This window comes from Kogia breviceps, chromosome 17 (assembly GCF_026419965.1).
Source record: "Kogia breviceps isolate mKogBre1 chromosome 17, mKogBre1 haplotype 1, whole genome shotgun sequence".
Classification (NCBI taxonomy): Eukaryota; Metazoa; Chordata; class Mammalia; order Artiodactyla; family Physeteridae; genus Kogia; species Kogia breviceps.
In genome coordinates, this window is record NC_081326.1 from 59183203 (window position 1) to 59202162 (window position 18960).

The following is an 18960-nucleotide window of genomic DNA, read 5'->3' on the forward strand; positions in this document are numbered from 1 at the left end:
GTAGGGGAGCTGTGAGAGTTGGGGGGAGGACAGGTGGAAGAGAATAGGTGGAAACCACGCCAGGGAAAGAAGGAACAAATAAAGGGCGGAGCGGTGAGCCGGGCGTCGGCGTCGAGACGCTCCAGGAGCGCTGGCCTCTGGCCGGCGAAGGGGACCAGAACAGCAGAGCAGGAAAGACCTGGCCAGGTGGCCGCCGCACCTGTGCACGTGACCCGCGCGGGCGCCGGGGCGGAGGCGCGCTCACCTGGGCCCACGTGACGGGGCGGGGCGGGGCCCCGCCTGGCCGAGGACAGCGCTGCCACGCCCCCCTCCCGGGCGGCGCGCCCGGAGCCCGCGGACCCGAGCGGCGGCGGCGGCGGCGGCGGGAGCCCGGGAGGCGGAGGCAGGCGGAGGCGGGCGGAGACGCAGTAGCGACAGCGGCAGCATGTCGGCCGGCGGAGCGCCAGTCCCGCCGCCCCCGAACCCCGCCGTGTCCTTCCCGGCGCCACGGGTCACCCTGCCCGTCGGCCCCGACATCCTGCGGACCTACTCGGGCGCCTTCGTGTGCCTGGAGATTGTAAGTGGGGCAGCCTGGGCGAGGGTGGCGCCCCGGGTGGCGAGGATGGCAGTAGCATCCTGCCCCCGGGCTGTCTCCTTCTGCGCGGCCCCCAACTCCCGTCCCCCCGGCGTGGCCTTCTCCCACGCCCCTCCCAGGGTCCTCCCGATGCCCAGCGCAGCCCGCACCCGGGCGACGGCGCCACCGCCCTGGCCCTCTCGCCTGGCACCTGTTACGCTGGCACCTGCTCCTCCGCTGGCGACAGAAATGGTCTCGGGAGAGCGAGCAGGAGGCCCCGCGGGGCCGAGGATTGGGGACTTTGAGAGGAGAAGGCTCTTTGGAGTTGGGGTATTGTCAGACCCCCGGCGGGTTGGCCCGGGGCCGCGCTGGGCTGGAGCGGGTGCCGGCGCTCTCGGCCTCGCCTGATGCTACCTGCCATTTTGTTGGGTGGTGCAAGGTGGAGCCAACAACCGGGTGACCGGTAGGCCGCCAGGATGTGGAAAGAGGGGGCAGGAGGTACCAGGAAGAGGAGGAGGAGGAGGGCTAGAAGACCTGGTCTTTTTTTTTTTTTTTTTTTCCTTATGGCATTATGAGCGCCCTTTGGAATGGGGAGAGGAGCAGGGCTCAGGAGGCAGGGCAGGGAAAAGATGAAGCCCATACGGTGCCCTGGGCAGTGTCTAAATCAAGTGGGCTGAGAATGGTAGCGTAAAAGTACAAACGTGGCTGTCAAGCTCCTCGCCTCCTGCGTCTGCCCCTTCTCCCTTCCGAGTCTACCTTTGCAACTCCAAACCCTCTCAGCGCACTTTGTTGGGCCTAGGTGACCGTCGGGTCACCCGGCCTGTCGTGCAGCCTTCTGGGGCTGCAGACTTGAACTTTTGAAAAGGCACTTTAATGGAGTTGGCAGGTTTTGAAGCTCGCTGGGGAAAATGTGCAAATATAAATTGGGCAACCCGAGGTTGCATCATGCCCGGAGAATGGCAAATACAGAGTGAAACGTTTGCCAGTCAGTGCCTTTCCTCCAGGCTGGCTTTGTTTGCTCGGTTTGGGGTTTTCATATCGTCCCCCTCACCCACACCTTTGAGTTTGCATAACCTGGATTTGGGTCGCTTCAGTTTCACTTTTGTGCTTGTGGGGCTGGAACGCCTTGTGAGCATTGGTTTTCCGCCCTATTATGCTAAGGCACCCTAAGTTAAGTTTAGCTCAGATTTGAATCTGAAAAAGGAGACAAGTGAGTTACAGGCTATGACATCAGTAATCGGATCGTGACTGCGAGGCTAGGAGAAACTGGTTTGAGTCTGAGCCCAGTTCGGAAGCATCTGAATGCTTGGGATGAGGTGCTGCGGGCATCCAGGTGAGAAGAGCCGGGAGAGGGTGGCCTTGGGTGGGCAGCCCCGCTGTGGGGAGGGAGACAGCCTGAGACCAGTGAAGCCCGGGAAGAAAGATTTTATAGGTTTCGGGCTACTTGAGTTCCGTGTTCCTCAGACTCCAGTTGTTTGCATATCTCTGTTAGAAGTTTTTGCCTGCTGTATTCACCTGTTCTAGAATTTACAGATTGTGCACTTTAAATGCATTCACTTTCTGAACTTCAGTACCTTACCTTAGCCTCATCCTAAGCAATAGAAACATGAATTCTCAAATTTGATATGCTGGTCATATTTTTCTAATATTTGTTCAAATAGATACCTATATGTTTACATATATATATGTACAAATGTGACATACATATATGTATATATATGCAAAGAAGGCCTAGCCATGTGCTATCAAATCAAATGCCATCTCAAGAACCACTGGTGATCACGAGACACTTTTGGAAACTCCACCTAATTCTGAGAAACAAAGTGGAAAGTGGTTTATTCTATTTCCTCTCCCCCACCCCCATATCTCTTTATTTATCTAGCCCATTGGTTAGTTCTCAACTCCTGCTACACTTAATTGCTTGGGCAGCTTTTTAAATCGCTAGGCCAGACTAATTAAATCAGACTCTCTGGGGGAGCATCCAAGTCCATGAGATTTTTTAAAAAGCTCCCCCAAGGTTCTAATGTACGGTCATGTCTGGGAACCACCAAGGGAGGCCTTTTCAGGGCTCTGTAGACGAGACAGCTCTCTCTTGCAAATGTGAATCCTCTCCCTCTGCTAGAACTCCTGACACTCCCCATCCCACGGGAAATCCCAGGCTCACAGAAGTATCCAATCCCTTCCTCTTGTCTCTTCATTTCCTCTGGTTTCTTAGCCCCAAAACACTTCTAGGATCCTTATCTAGATAGAACAGCATCACTTCTGAAAGCCGTTTCCGTTTAATTTTCACTATTTTTGGCCAAATATCTTGATAGGTTTAAATCATAGGCCTCCATTACCTTTTACTTGATATCAACCTCCTTCCTCCCCAACCCAACCTGCAAAAAAATAAAAGGACCAGAATATTCCAGTGAAACTGGTGACCTTAGGGAAACAAGAGACCACATTAGAGCCCAACTGTAGCTCCTCCTTGGCCCTCGCCCTTCTGTGCCACTTAGAGCTATTGGATCATGTGCTTTAAGAGAGCAGAGGTGGAGGCCACCTTGGTCCCCTCTCTCTACCTAGAACATCCACACGGAGGAGATGCACAGATATAAGCAAAGTAGACACTTGTGAAGCACTTTGGTCCCGGATTTCTTAATATCCCTCTAATTTTCTGATCTCTTGAAATTGTTCAGTCTCCCATGGCTCCTCTTCAGAAATTTCTCTCTGGAAATTAAACGTGAGAATTCACCAGAAGCAGTTCTAAGCTCTGGGTGATGTCCTTTCTGGGGACCCCTTTGTTTTAGCCTCTGCCAGTGTTTCTGAATATGCCCAAACTCCTTAATTTTGACTTTCTATCGGATCCATTTGTCCTTGCAATTTCTTTATGTCCCATTGCTGTCTAAAACTGAACACCTGAAAACTGCATCTGACAAAGGTGCTGGGCTATCTATAGTTGACTAAGCTAATGAAACCATGATCTTGGAGTTCACTTCTTGCACTAACCAGTAACTTAGCTCAATAATTTAATTTCAATTTGCCTCGTTGTACCACATTCACAGTCTCTCAAGTGTCAGGCATTTGTTGGGGAGATAATTCAAAAGATACAGATATTGCCCGCCTCCAAACACCAGGTAAAGTAGCTTATAGCACTGGCTTTACAGGTGAAGATGTTGCAACTTCACATGCATGGTGTGGTTTTCTTGAGATAGGTATGTTGTACTGCTAGACACCTAAGTTGTCTACCTCTGGGTTTTTGCACTCAGCTATATTTACCAATGTGTGCTTGCTATGAAGAGTTTAATACTAAGTTAGTTTTGCAAAGTGAAACCTTTTAGTTTAAGATGGAAAACATTGCCTTCAAAAGTTATTTTCAGAATCTAATGTTTTGATTCAGTGTTTCCTGAATTAATGTTTTGTAAATCATTCATCAGGTGTTTATTGAATACCTGTTGTGCGCCAGACACTATTCTGGGAACAAAGATATTTAAACTCTACCTCACTTGAAAAAGCTTATAACCTAGTTGAGAGGATATGCCCCCAAAATAACTACCATTCAGGGAATAAAGACACAACACTGGAAAGTGAACTATAGCTAAAGCACGTTCCAGGCAGGTGTATGATAAGAAAATGACATTGGAACATCTGTGCTATTGGACTAAACAAGCAATTTCTGGACCTTGTCCTCAATGAGTATTATGCGCAGGAAGATTGGAAGTAACCGTGTTAAACATGGAAAAGAATAAAGGTTATTATTGAATTCAGTGTGTTTCACAGTTTCAGTATTTAGGAAACTGTCTACATTCCCCATGATATTCCTGAACATTTGTCTTTATGGGAGATGGTCTAGGACTCTTATTCACAGGCTTCTAACTGCAGTGTTTTGGATGTGACAATAATTTTCATTTTTTCAACAAATAATTAATAACCTGCTGTGCATCAGGCCTTATCTTATGCCCTGGAAATAGGATAATTGACATAACTCCTGCCCTTAAAAGAAAGTCCTATACAGTAAAGCATAAATCCAAGAAAGAATTACAGTGCTGCATTTGAAGTGATAAAACTGGTTTATGAAAAGTACTATTGAAGAACAGAGTGGAGTACAGCTGGTCACTGGGAAGACCAGGACAGGCAGCTTTAATGGGATGGCATTTGAATTTAGCCTGAAATGATGAGTAGAGGTTCAGTAGACAAAAGTGGGAAAGAGAATTCCAGGCAGAAACAAGGGCATGTGCAAACCCGAGAGGCAAGAAAGACCATGGCATGAAGTTCTGGCAATGGTTGGTGTTTTTCTGTGTGTGTTTCTCTACATGACTTATGGGAAGGTAGCAGGAGGGAGAAAAAGAGCAGGTAGGGTTCAAGGTGTGGTTGGCTGAGAAGTGATAGGCCAAGGCATAGCATTTGTTTTTGTCTGTGATGCGGAGCTGCTGAAGGACAGGGATAACTTGATTAGACTTGCAGAAATCTTTGAGTAATGAAGTTTGGTTATAAAGCAGAGAGATTGAAGGCAGGAAGGTCAGCTAAAGGGCTTGTTGCAGTGGTTTGGATGAGGGGTGAAGGGGACTAGAAGTAGGACAAAGAAAAGAAGCAGAGAAGAGGCACAGATTTGATATTTAGAAGGTCAAGCGCATATGTAAAGTTTTGACATGGCCCGAAATGATCGTAGACCAAACTTCAGTATAGGATGTAACACAGAGGACTTACCCCAGAAAAACAAAATGTTAATGAAAGGATGATGGGGAAGGAGGGGCTGTGGAGCAGGCATGTGTAGTCATGCAGATAATTCTATGGAAGGGATCTCAGGTTATTTTCAACCTGCAGCTTGGACCGTAGATGGACTAGCACATAAATGTTCAGCTGTATAGAGTTCTCTTTTCTCACCCAGAAAATAGATTTCGGTTGCGAAGAGACATTGTGTGTCTGCAGTGGTGAAGAGGGGCTGTCTGTGGGTATGTTTTCCCAGCTTCAAAGGGGTTTTAATTCTATAGGTAACATTTTTACTCTGCGTCTGGGTTAAAAATCTCCATCCATGTGAAAAAAAAATCTCTAAAACTTCTTAAGAAAAAAAAGTGCCCCTGCCAAAGATTATTTTCAGCAATCATTTTCCCTGGCTGGCAGTTCTGTAAGAAATAGGAAGAACTGAAACATGGAAAACTTCAAACCAAGTTGCTGAAAACCTTGACCTTGAGCTCCAAAGGAAAAGTTTAAGGAGAGGAGATTTGTCTTGGGGCTCCTGATAGAAATGTCGTACTGGTGGTAGGAGCCGTGGATGTGGCATATCTGCGTTGATATAGCTGAATAGGAAAGACTGTGTAATGACATGGGACAGGAACCAGGCAGGTGTAGCCAATACCACGCACGTTGAGTACTTAGCAGATGCTGTGTGATTGTTCTGTAGGACAAACCGAACAGTGTGAAAATAATCTAGAGAAACTGGCTGGAGCGTGGAAGGGCAGCTTTGGAGTACGCCCCCTTAAGTCTTGCCCAACTTTTTTTTTTCTTCTAGCGTTTTATTTTTTAACTTTTTATTGAAATATAGTTGATTTGCAATGTTGTGTTAGTTTCACATGGACAGCAGAGTGATTCAATTATATATATATATATATATGTATATATGTATTCTTTTTTTTACGTTCTCTTCCATTATACGTTATTACATGATACTGAGTAGAGTTCCCTGTGCTATACAGTAGGTCCTTGCTGGTTCTCTATTTTATATATAGTAGTGTATATATTTAAATCCTGAACTCCTAATTTATTCCCCTGCCCTTTCCCCTTTGGTAACCATAAGTTTATATTCCATGGCTGTGAGTCAATTTCTGTTTTGTAAGTAAGTTCATATGTATCATTTTTTAGATTAGACGTATAATCTGTATCATATAATATTTGTCTTTGACTTACCTCACTTAGTATGATCATCTCTGGGTCCATCCATGTTGCTGCAGATGGCATCATTTCATTCTTTTTTACGGCTGAGTAATATTCCATGTGTGTATATAACTACATCTTCTTTATCCATTCATCTGTCAGTGGACACAGGTGGCTTCCATGTCTTAGCTATTGTCAATAGTGCTGGTATGAACATTGGGGTGCGTATATCTTTTCGAATTCTGCATTATGTATCTTTTCTCTGGATACATGCCCAGGAGTGGGATTGCTGGATTATATTGTAGTTCTATTTTTAGTTTTTTAAAGAACCTCCATATTGTTCTCCAGAGTGCTTATACCAATTTACATTCCCACCAACAGTGTAGGAAGGTTCCTTTTTCCTCACACTCTCTCTAGCATTTATTATTGCCCAGCTTTTAAAATGTCATGACTCCTCTCCAGGAGTTTAAAGTTTGACCTGAATTTCCTGTGTCCTCTTTTATATGAAAAGGGCCGTGCCCTTTCATAGTCGCCATAGACTACATTCCTAACTTTTGTATAATAGCTTTCAGAAGAAGTAAGGTAAAAAGAAAGAAAAGAGGCAATGACTTGTACAGTCCTTGTTGATACTGAAGCATGGGCATGTGTGAACATTTTTAACCTAGGTGATAACTAGTTACCTATAAACATGAAAAGAGGATTTTAAAAATCAAGGGAAATTATAAATAAGAATAAAAGAGGGCCAGAGCATACTTCTCCCCTATAATATGGGCTTTCCATTTTAAGATTAGTATCAGCTTGGTAGCCATGGAAGCACCAAGAGATGGCATCCAGCCGGGGAAGTCTTTCTGGAAGACGCAGTACTGGAGTTTAGTTATCCAGCGAAAATTCCAAGGGCAACATGCCAAGCAGAAGCATGGCCCAGTGTAATAGACGCTTTGTGTGCAGGGGACGAGGGACAGAGGCTGCAGTGCAGAGGTGGGGCGGCAGGGAAAGGGGCATTGCAGGGGGAGGGTGAGCTTGGAGAGGCAGGCAGGAGTGTTCACCAGTGCTGGAGCCACTGGACTGCAGCCACATCCTGAGTGACTTTACACCCTTATGGGCTGCCCTGTAAACACATCTATCAGCTACTGTATCTGTTGACTGAAGTATGTTCCCACTTAATATGCTTTGGAATACAAGTTGTGTGCAGCATGGGGTTATAGGTAATCTATTCACTAGAAGGTAAATAGTTGGAGCATGTTTAACATCCTTTAATCCTATTGTTGCATTTGTAGCACCCATTGAAATAGGAGGGGTTATCAAGAAGATAAGGTATTCTGAACTTTGGGGAGCCCACAAACCCCTTTGTGATTCTGATGAACGTTGTAGACTGTGCCCCCAGAAAAACGTATATGCGCTTATCTACCCAATTGGATATGATTTTGGAGAATCAGCCCTGCCCCTGCCCCAAGCCAATCCATGGCAAAAGTATAGAAGCCCTGCTCTAGAATAAACATGAACCTTTGATGGGGACAAACTAACATAATGTTAAGAGCATAAGCTCTGGTAGCCAGTTGTCGGGTTCAAATCCCGGGTCTAACATTTATTAACTGTATAACTTAGAGCAATTTGTTAATGGCTCTCTACCTCGATTAACTTCTCTATAAAATGGTAATAATCATAGTACTTAGCTCTCAGTGTTTAATCTCTCGGTGTTAATCTCAGAGGATTAAATTGGTACAAATAAAACCCTTAGAATAGTGCTTGAACACAAGACCTAGATAAATGCTAGCTCGTATTTCTGTTACCCTCACCAGCTTCGACCTCTTACTCAGATTAACTCTGTAAGCCAGGTTGGGAGACATTTTTTCCTCTAGTCTTTCTGATTTGTTCGTCCTCACTGATATAAAGTGAGGAACAGCCCAGTATGTAAGCAGTAGGAGAATTGGAAAGAGAGGGTCATATGTTATGCACAGAAAGTTCTAAGTATTGAAATGTTTCTCCTTAGGGCCCTCTAACCAGTCCTTTATACCTTCAGCTTCACTTACCTTTCCCTGGTTTCATTCCAAACACTGACTGAAAATAGGTCAGAGTAGGAATTGGCCTGTTTACTTAGTGAATAATAAGAGTATACGAAGATGAAGGTGTCCAAGTGGTTTGAAAATTATTAGCCAAGATGTCGGAGGGCATGTTTTAAAAGCACGCTATTAGGAAATAAGTGACATTTGAAAAGAGAAAGGGTGTTTGCAAAAGGAATCCTTTGGGGACATAGGAAGACCATCCAAATAGGACTCAGTTTGAGAAGTCTGTAATCCACGCAGCCAGAAGTGCTGCTTGCTCAACACCATGGTTTCCCGTGGGGCTACATATATTTGCCAGTCCACAGTTTCTAGTGAAAACATGTTTTAGCTCCAGCTCTGAGGGTTCAGTTCAGTGTGATGTGTGGATGAATAATACTTCCATGGCCTTCTCGTGGGAAGGCTTCAGCCAAGGTACACCCTTCTGCCCTGCAGGAGCCGAGCTGAAGGGATGAGCGTACTCTACAGTAAGCCACCAAGGAGCCCGTGGGCTTTGGAACGGGCAGCAACTTAATCACGGCAACTCGGGGTGTATTTGAGCACTTGAGGTGTGTGCCAGGTACACCTAAGTTTGAGCTCGGGAGGTGAGGGGTCACAGGGGAAGACTGATATCTACTTGAAGACGTGTTTGCCTTTGCATTACCTGGAAGTCGGGTTGTCTTTTTGTCAGAGCTTGCGATTCCAAGTCATGAGCCCTGACTTGGTTCCTTAACAGAAATTTCAAAAGGTGGTGCATCTGGGAGTTTTGTGTGTAATTATCAGACTTTTCAGGACACCAGAGAGTGGTAGAAGGCTGTGATAGACGAGGGGTCAGAATGTGGATTCAGTTCACGGTGGGTGAACGGGAATCCCAGCCTTCTTCAGGGCGTGTGCACTCTGCAGTGGCTACGAAACGTCATCAACTCTTCTCCCTCAGATTTTAACCATTTTTGTGCTCTGCGTTTCACTTCTAAAAACAGGCTACCTCCAGAGCCACCTCTGCTGAACAGGGATGCTGATAATTAACATGAGGGATAAATACTCTGAGCTTCGTAATGTGCAGAATTAGGTGAAGGGAATATACTAAGCATGGGTAATGTTATTAAAAGCTCAGTGTTTAAAGTTGGAGCTAGATTGGGAAGCTCGGGAGAAAAGGTAGCTTTTGGCCAAAAGCAAAGGTTAGCTTATCGTGCAGTAAGGAGAAATAACTGTGTCAAGGCCCTAGGGACCCATTCACCAATGTGACAGTCTTGCTACGAAGAAGGTGGATCTCCAGCGTGGGATTATTTCTCTTCTCTGGGCCATCCTCTATGTTCCAAAGCTCCTGTGGTAAGGACGACTTAAATCTGTATTTCACAGAATCTCTGATCTAGGGATGTAGTGTGTGTGTGTGTGTGTGTGTGTGTGTGTGTGTGTGTGTGTGTGTGTGTGTGTGTGTGTGTGTGTGTTGGGGGCGGGGGGGGCATCCATACACCTTCCTGCCTCCCCTGCCCCCTTTCCAGCCACACACACACCACAGATGGGGAGGCAAGTCTGTTCTCTTTTCATATACACACTTAGTTCCCTCTCCAAGCCTTTGGGGTTTGGGAAGGGCTGTAGTTTTGAGTCCGACAAGAAGAGTTCATCTCTACTGTTTCACATTAGCATCCGCTGTCACAGCCCTCGTCTGCCTTGAAAGCCTGCTTCAAAACCTGCCTCCCCTGCCCACCGTCTAGACTCCTCCCGTTCTGTTTCTTCTTCCCTCTTGCAGTTTCTCGGAGCACACAGTGTGGAGCCCTTTTTATAGCACTCACCACAATCTGCTCCTGAATCAGATTTGATGGTGTCTATTTCTCCCTTATTAGAGCTCCTGGAGATAGAACCTTGCCTTTTTTTTTTTTTTTCTCAGTGTCCTTCTACAGTGCCTAGCAGCAGATTTGAGGCTGACCAGTTTGAGGTCCAGTCCAGGTTTATTACATGTTATGTTTAATTCCAAGGGATCGTATAGCCTCTTCTTCAGAGGTATGAAATTATCATAATCTCGATATCATATAATTATGCTTATCTATCTGAGTCTGCCTGTACCTAATAAACAGTGGCCAATTGTTCTTTATTATTCTTTATACTGGCACCTAGAGTTTCAATAAATGATTCTTAAATTAATAGATATGTAATATGATGTCTATTTCTTAAACAATATTTAATGTAGCTTATTTGTGCTGGCAGAGTAAGAAAAGTCTACCAAGAAGAGGCTGAGAAATAAAGAAAAAAATGGAAGATCTTATCACCTTCAAATATTTATTAAACAGTATGAAAGAGTATAGAATCTTTTACCAGGGACATCGTTTCTTTCATAGCTACTAATAAGGTTGTGGTTACATGTTTTTAATATGCATTATTACCCATGACTTAGATTTACTTCCTAAAACTTTCTGGGTTGATTGTTCATATTTGATTTGGAATAAGGACTTGAGATATACCACCACTATTATCAATGTATTAGATTGGTGCTTCTGTTATCATTGCTCAAGTGGTAATTTATTAGGCTTTCCAAAATGTTTTTCAAAGTACTAAGGAATTGTATGGGCCTTTTTTTAAGAAATACATTAATACTTGTATTTTTATTTATTTTTTATTTTCTTGCGGTACACGAGCCTCTCACTGCTGTGGCCTCTCCCGTTGCGGAGCACGGGCTCCGGACGCGCAGGCTCAGCGGCCACGGCTCACGGGCCCAGCCGCTGTGCTGCACGTGGGATCCTCCCGGACCGGGGCACGAACCCGCGTCCCCTGCATCGGCAGGCGGACTCTCAACCACTGCGCCACCAGGGAAGCCCCAATCCTTGTATTTGTAACCTTTAGTGACTTACGCAGTTTGGATATTGTCTAGCAAGGTTCACATGATTATTGGTTTTTCATATTTGGTGCCCCAGCTGTTCTCATATGGGAACTAGGCGTTTGTTCACTCAGCAAATATCTGAGAGCCTTCCATATGCCGGGCGTGCCTGCTTCTGTGATATCGCCTATATTGTTTGGGGGGAGGGGGGCCGGGGCGGGGATCGATTCCCACTTGCCTGTCGGTATCTCCAGGCAGGTGTACAATAGCCTAGGTTTTTGTGTTGCCAAATGTAGCACAGTGCCTGACTGAGAGTTAGGAAAGAATTATTATGCAGATTAATGAATGACATGGGATGCAAGCCGGTATGAGGCCGCATATGCTGCCAAGAAGATCTAACAGTACAGTTGGACTGAAAGCCAGGGGCGTCAATTGCAATGTTTCCCATCAAGGTAACAAATCCATAGTAGGGAGCTTGCCCAGAGGGCAGAGGGGGGCCTGAGCATGCGGTGGAACTCAGGAAGGACCTTTAAAAGGTCGCTGTGCTCTTCAGGATGAGCTGTGCGTGGGAGTTTCCGAAATACACATGGGGAGGGAATGGCGTTCTGGGCCAGCATCTGTCAGGCCACTCAGATGTGAAAGAGCTTTGTCTCTGGACTGTTCATTTCTTTTTCTATAATGTGAGATGTGAGGGGTTTCGTGGCAAGAGACAAGTATGCAAAAGGCAGCTTTGCTCATAAAGGTCCTGGAATGCCATGCAGAGGGTGTGTGGCCCTTCTCTCTCTAGCGGTGGTGTGGTCGTGGCTGTTGCCGTCAGGTTTGTAAAACTGCCTGTCTTCACCCCTAACCACTCCTCCTCCTGTCTTCTCACTCACTCCCAGCTGTCCCAGCCAGAAATCTGGGTATTTCCCTTATCTCTTCTTTTGCTGTCATGTCCCACATCTGATCAGCCACCAACCACCCTCACATCTACTTCACAGTTTCTCTCTGAGCCACTCACTTCTGTGTGTCCTCAGCTCCTTGAGTCTACTTTACACTCTGTCATTGTAACTGTCTCCGCTGTGCTCCCTCCGCCTGTTCCCCTCCAATCCATTGCCACGCTCCAGCCAGAGAGAAACTCCGAAATACAAACCTGATCACGCTCATTCCTGTTCAGGGTGATCTGAGGCTTCCCATTGCCGTTGGGCGAAGTGCCTCTCCTTGACCTGACCTTCAGGACCCCCCACGGCTGCGTGTCCAGCTCACACCTCTGGCCGTTCCGCACATGGTGCCCGCAGCTTCGGTCAGCCTGAGCTCCGCCCTTCAGCTCCGCAAGGCTGTTTCTCCGCTTCCCCAAACCATCTGAAGACTCACCCCCCTGCCCTGGAACAGCCTTCTCTGCCCTCTGCTACCCTCCCTGGCCCTGTCCTTTGGGTTGTTGCTTCTAGGGAGTGTTTCCTGACTTTTCAAATCTGGATTTAGAGCCCTCATCGTGTGGACTTGCAGTGTTTGCCCGGTTGTGACTTGTGTGAAGCAGCATTTTAGTGACTTGCTTAATTTTCTCTTTTCTGTAAGAGACTGTGAATTATGTGATGGTCGAGATCATTGTTTACCGTTTTATTCCTAGCACCCGGCACAATGCCTGACAGTAGGTATTTATTGAATATTAGATCTGTGAATATCTCAAGTATCTATTCTCATGCCCAGTACATAGAAGAGTGTCAGTAAATGATGGAAGATTTTATTGTCAATTGTCATGTATGATAGCAGCTATTCTCTATATAGGCAATAATCTCACCTGTACAAATAGGTCATGATAAGGACTGCAGCATGGCCATTAGAAGTGACAAGTTCGGAAGTTGTGGCTGATCTTTGTTAATCGCCTCTCTGAGAAACGGTGAGAGCAGAAACCAGTGGACAGCGGCTTGAAGAGTAACAGCAAGGAGAGGAGGTGGACACGTAGCAAAGATGGATTTGTAGAAATGGTGCACTGAAGAGGGAAATCCTTAGAGAGGGCAGTAGTTAGAGAGGCAGCAGGGTCAACGGAAAATACTTTCATCTACTTATTTTTTTTTATGTTTATGTTATATTAGAGCATAGTTGATTAACAATGTTGTGTTCGTTTCAGGTGTACAGCAGAGTGATTCAGTTATACATATACATGTATCTATTCTTTTTCAAGTTCTTTTAAAGGAAAATACTTTCAGATGGTGAAAGAATACTGAGCCTGGTCCTGGGCTGAGGATGAGAGTCCAACAGGAAGGCAGGTGCAGAAATAGGCGTGGAGTCAGATCAGGTCCCAGAGTAGAAGTGCCGGCCTCCACCTGAGAGAAGAAAGCTCTCCAGTTATGATAGAGACAAGTGGCGGGCGGGGTTGCAGGAACCCGTGCAGGGGTCTGGGGAGGAGCAAAGGCGGTGGTAAGCCTGATGCATGTTCAGTTCTATGGCCCAAACCTATTACCGTATTTCGTTTTCCCTTTAGGTGTTTGGGGGACTCGTGTGGATCCTGGTCGCCTCCTCCAATGTTCCTCTACCTCTGCTGCAAGGATGGGTCATGTTCGTGTCTGTGACGGCTTTCATCTGTTCCCTCCTCTTCCTGGGCGTCTTCCTCTCTGGCGTGGTGACTCGGATTAATGCCAATTGGAACTTCCTGGTAAGGGATATTTAAGTCTCTTTCAGGAAAATGTGAGAAACTTATAAATATCTCATTCTGTCCTGAAATGCTGATGCCCTGTTGCCTCTAGTGGGAGAGAAAAGGTCAGAGCACAGAGGCTGCTGTGCTGCCATGTGGCCAGCCTTGCTGGACAGCAGGGTCCCAGCTTGTTCAGTTCCTGTGGTGACAGAGCTGAGCCACGTCTCTGTCATTCCTTTATGAGTTAGATGACCTGTCCGCAAAGGCTGTTTTATTTCGTACAACAAATGAATCACATTACAGTTATTGAACTATTGAACAGATGCCTTTGGGAGATGGATGCTGTGCCATATATCTTAAAATTTTCCATTGATTCCTGCTTCAGGTATTAAATACATATATTCTTTTCAGAAAACAAGCAGCTCTATATTTTACTCTCTAAATACGTAGAAAAGGAAAGGGGATATTTTATATTTCTTTTCAATGCCTGTCCTAGACTAGCAGGAATTGATACGTTTTAAGAAATGAATTTCCGATCGACACCATTTTAAAAATTATGACACCATTAAATTGGGTCAACTTACTTTCCCTTTTTCTCATATAATATAGGGAGCCTCTTTCATGTTTGTGGTTGTTCATTCTCTGGGACTGTCTCAAAATGGTCCCCAGTGGAGCATGAATTCCAATGCATGGTGGGAAGTTCATGAAGTTCATGGTGTGAACTCCATCTTTAATGAAGTTCATGAAGAACCACCATTAGGTTTCCTTCACACTTCGGTGCTTAGGAACTTAAATCAGACCTTTAGTCGGGCTTTATATATGTTCCTTTCCGGTGTGGTAGTATTTTATTCAGCAGCAAGGAAAATATTTGTTCTTGTCTTATTTATGGACCAGAAAGAGAACCATCATCCCACATGTTATCAGCAGTGAAGTCTAAGCAAATATGGCTGTCCGTTCAGTCAGCCCGGGGCAGATGGCATGGGTTAGTGTAAAGCTAAGGAGGAAGAGTGTAGTGTGGTTGGTATAATAGTGCACAGGCTTTGAGATTAGTCTGGTTACTAACCATGTAGCCTTGGGCAAAATATTGAACCTCATTTCTTCCTCTGTAAAAACAGTAATAATAATACCAACCTCACCAGATGCTGTCAAGGAATAATGGCATTCATGTAGTATAAGGCGCTCAGAGGCTTGCAGTTTGAAACTTTGAAGGTCCTATTTCTTAGGCTGCTGATACAACATATTTCTGCATTTTCGCCTTGATTTCTCATTAACGATGAGAAAATATTTCTAATTATTACTCAAGTGATGAAGATCAAAAAAATCCTTATTTAAGTTACAAATAGATGCTTAATCGCCTTTTTCTAAATGCCTGGCTTTCCTAAAATAATGCATGAATGAATCAGTCAATCCCTAATGTTGGTGAGTGCCACCAGGGTTTTTTTTTTTTTTTTTTTTTTTTTTTTTTTTTGCGGTACGCGGGCGTCTCACCACTGTGGCCTCTCCCGTCGTGGAGCACAGGCTCCAGACGCGCAGGCTCAGCGGCCACGGCTCACGGGCCCAGCTGCTCCGCGGCATGTGGGATCTTCCCGGACCGGGGCACGAACCTGTGTCCCCTGCATCAGCAGGCGGACTCCCAACCACTGCGCCACCAGGGAAGGCCACCAGGCTCTTTTAATATCAGGCTTGAAGATGCTATTTGGCCAGTATATGTACCAGTAGTATAGCCCTGCTGGTACTTTGGTGCTGGTTAATGCATAGCCGTTTCCCCAATCTACTGCCTCTTCCTAACTGCTTTGCTCCCTCTCACCCTGGCCCTTTCTTTGAGACCTTCCTGGACCTCCTAATAGCCCAGCAACTAAAGAGTTAATATCTGGTAAAGTAGTGAGTCTCTAGGATCCTGCAGTGCTCAACATTCTGTCTAACTGGTTGATGCACACGCCTTACCAATGTTTAAATATTTTTCCAATATCATTCCTGGTTTTATTAGACATATGTCCATACCCTCTTCTTTCCTTTTGCTTATATTGAGTCTTATCTTCGGTATTGAGTATAAGCATTAATATTAGGTTTCCTAAATTTATTGCTTTTTTTTTTTCCTTTTTTTTTTTTTTTTTTTTGCAGTACGCGGGCCTCTCACTGTTGTGGCCTCTCCCGTCGCGGAGCACAGGCTCCGGACGCGCAGGCCCAGCGGCCATGGCTCACGGGCCCAGCCGCTCCGCGGCATGTGGGATCTTCCCAGACTGGGGCACGAACTCGTGTCCCCTGCATCCGCAGGCAGACTCTCAACCACTGCGCCACCAGGGAAGCCCCTAAATTTATTACTTTTAATTAGGTTTTCTAAATTTGTATTTCTTTCCAATTTGTAGCATTGTATCTGCTGTTCAGAAAATAAAACGTTGGGTGTTTTGGTTTTTTAAAAAAATTAAACCACTTTAGGAAAGGGACAACTGGAACTGCCAATCTGGTCCATAGGTCACCTGCAAAGTTTATCTTACGGCTTTCTAGCTGGAGTAATCCACTCTTACTGAGGGAAGAATGGGGACAGCAACACACAGGACACAGTACAGTGGTTGTTAGTACACAGTCTTGTCATATGGTGGACATACTTTGTGATTTTCTACATGCTTAGTCATTTTTGACCGCATGGCTGCTTTTAATAGATTTTTAAAATTTATCTTGTATACTCTCAGCCAGGTAAATTTTTGAGCCATGCATATCATGGAGTTGTCACCAGATGGTAACAATTTTTAATTGCTGCATTCTGGAATTGTTAGACACTAATTGCTCAAAAAATTATTGCTTCCCACCCACCTGTGATAACAGTTTAATGTCGCCCGTATGCCATGCATGAAGGAAGAATGAGTGTTGATAAAGAATTTATTTTCTAGAAGTATTCATGGTGAGATATTACCTACAGTATGTACAGCTTCTAGTTTTTATTGATCATGAGATTAAATTAGTATTCATGGCTGATGTCCTCAGCATTTTTTCCCAAGCTTTCTAGTGTTGGTGTAAATGGTGAAATAAAAATATGATATGTAATAACATATATTAAGTGCTAAAAACTTGCCCCCTTCTAATTTGAGGAAAGCAGCAGATTTTAATTTTGAGATGCTTTTTCTTCATTGCTTTTGTATGGACTGGCAATGATACCATTTCACCTAACTTTAAACAGATGTCAGATTTATATTTATTTTCCCCTTTTTGGAAGATGGAGTGTTAAGGAAAGATATATGTTAGAGAAATAAAAGATACCAAAAAAAAAAAAAAAGACCTTGTACAATTAGACATGTTTCTTCCCTTTCTTCCCCAGAAGTGTAGCTGGCACACGTGATCATCTGCCTAGTGTAGAAATCACTTAATATTTTTTAAATGTCCTGAGCTATGTTTTCTGTCCCCACATTCATTTACCTGTTTGACCTTACAGAAAATGATTGTTGTCCTCATTTTTACAAATGAGAAAACTACAGCTCAGAGTGACTATTATCCCTTTTTTATGCTGCCATTGTGTAAAACGGGATCCCCCTATATACAGCATGGCTTTTTTTTTTTTTTTAATAGTTAGTGAAAGTTTGACCTTGAGCTGAGAAGCAGAATATGGGCTGGAGATAAGAATGTGGGAAAGAGTTACCTGCTGCTGAAAATATTCAAGGCATGCTTGAGGCTGAGTTTACTTGAGGTGATGACAGGTGAGCTGCTCTCTAGGGTGCGTGAATGTTGGGAAGATAGGCAGAAAAGCAAGAGCATGTGACGGAGACTCAGAAAGGGGATGGGGTCCTCTGCTAATAGGGGAGGGCCAGGGGCTTCGGACAGGTGGTCCATAAAGGGTGGTCCCCGCCCTGCAGCACCAGCATCGCCTGGGAACTCGTTAAGAATGCAGATTCTCAGATTCCACCCAGACACACGGAGTCAGAAACTCTGGGGTTGGTGCCCGGTAGTCTGTGTTTTAACGGGCTCTTCAGGTGCTTCTGATACACACTAACCTTTGAGAACCTCTGGCTTAGAGTAAATAATCTGCATTGTCCGAAACAATGAGTGAAATTGTGAGTGAGGAAGACCTTTGTGCACACATCCCACACATAGCAGGGTGGCCAAATATAAACGTGGGTGTAGCTCTCCAGTGGTGGAGGATATTTAATGAGCACCTGCTATATGCTTGAGCCTATGTTAAGACCTAGCAATACAACGGTGTACAAGACAGGCCTGGTAGCGGCTCTCAAAGAGTTTGTTGGAGTAGACAGTGGCAGTGAGGAAACGATTACACAACTGACGGAACAATTATAATTATGTTAATGGCCAAGAAGGGAATAAGAAGAGTGTACGTATCCTCTCTGGGCCACTGGGAGGCAGACTTTAAGTTGGATTTAGAAGTATAAGAGTTTTTTGTTTTTGTGGTTTTTTTTTTTTTTTTTTTTGAGGGAAAGGGGAGGAGATAGCACCTTCAAAAGAGGGAGGATGTAGGATAAAGCAGAAAAGTCTTAGAGAGTGATAAAGTCTTGGCCAAATTAGTGAGACGCTCCAGAGCACAGCCTTCCCTTTAAGACTCTCGTGTTGGGGGAAAGTGGCCAGGCACCAGTGTCTGTTCTGGGCCATCACTGGCTGAGGGCGGCGGCCCAGGAAGAATGTGACCTTAGTTCAAACACAGCAGCAGATCTCAAGTCCACTGAAGCCAAAGCTGTCAGCTGGTCGTGCTACTCACAGCAGAACGTCAGGCTCTTTCTGGAAGGGACACGTGTGCAGTGCGTGCCGTGGATGCTCCAGACCTCTTCCTGCACCATGTGGTTCCACTTCTCCATACGTGGTTGGGGCCTCGCTCCTCCGGGGTTCCAGGGTGCCTCTCTTCCTGAAGCAGAACTTAAAAGAGAGAGGCTAGAGGGACAAACTGCAGCCCCTCTGACTGGAGCTGGTCTCAGAGCCACAGCTGGTCTTGGTCACCTCCCCCCTCCACTGACCATTTTAAACTCCCCTTGCTCAGCACTCACATCTGCTGGTCTCCGAGGCTTACCTGGTGGTGTAATGCAGACCCTCCCTCGTGAGAGCGTGTAAGCCCCCCGGTAACTTTATCCTTTCAGGCCAGTATTGCTGCAGTTCTCCA

At 45.3% G+C, this 18960-nt stretch overlaps 1 protein-coding gene across 1 annotated transcript in view; it reads left to right on the forward strand.

Moving 5' to 3' along the window:
• The first annotated feature begins 340 nt into the window (after positions 1–340).
• MAL2 (mal, T cell differentiation protein 2) overlaps positions 341–18960 on the forward strand; it is a 28722-nt gene continuing 10102 nt past the window's right edge. The window contains exons 1-2 of the mRNA XM_059042973.2: positions 341–556; positions 13716–13886. Coding sequence (XP_058898956.1) covers positions 425–556; positions 13716–13886 — 303 coding nt within the window. The 5' untranslated portion in view covers positions 341–424. The remainder of the gene's footprint in view (positions 557–13715; positions 13887–18960) is intronic.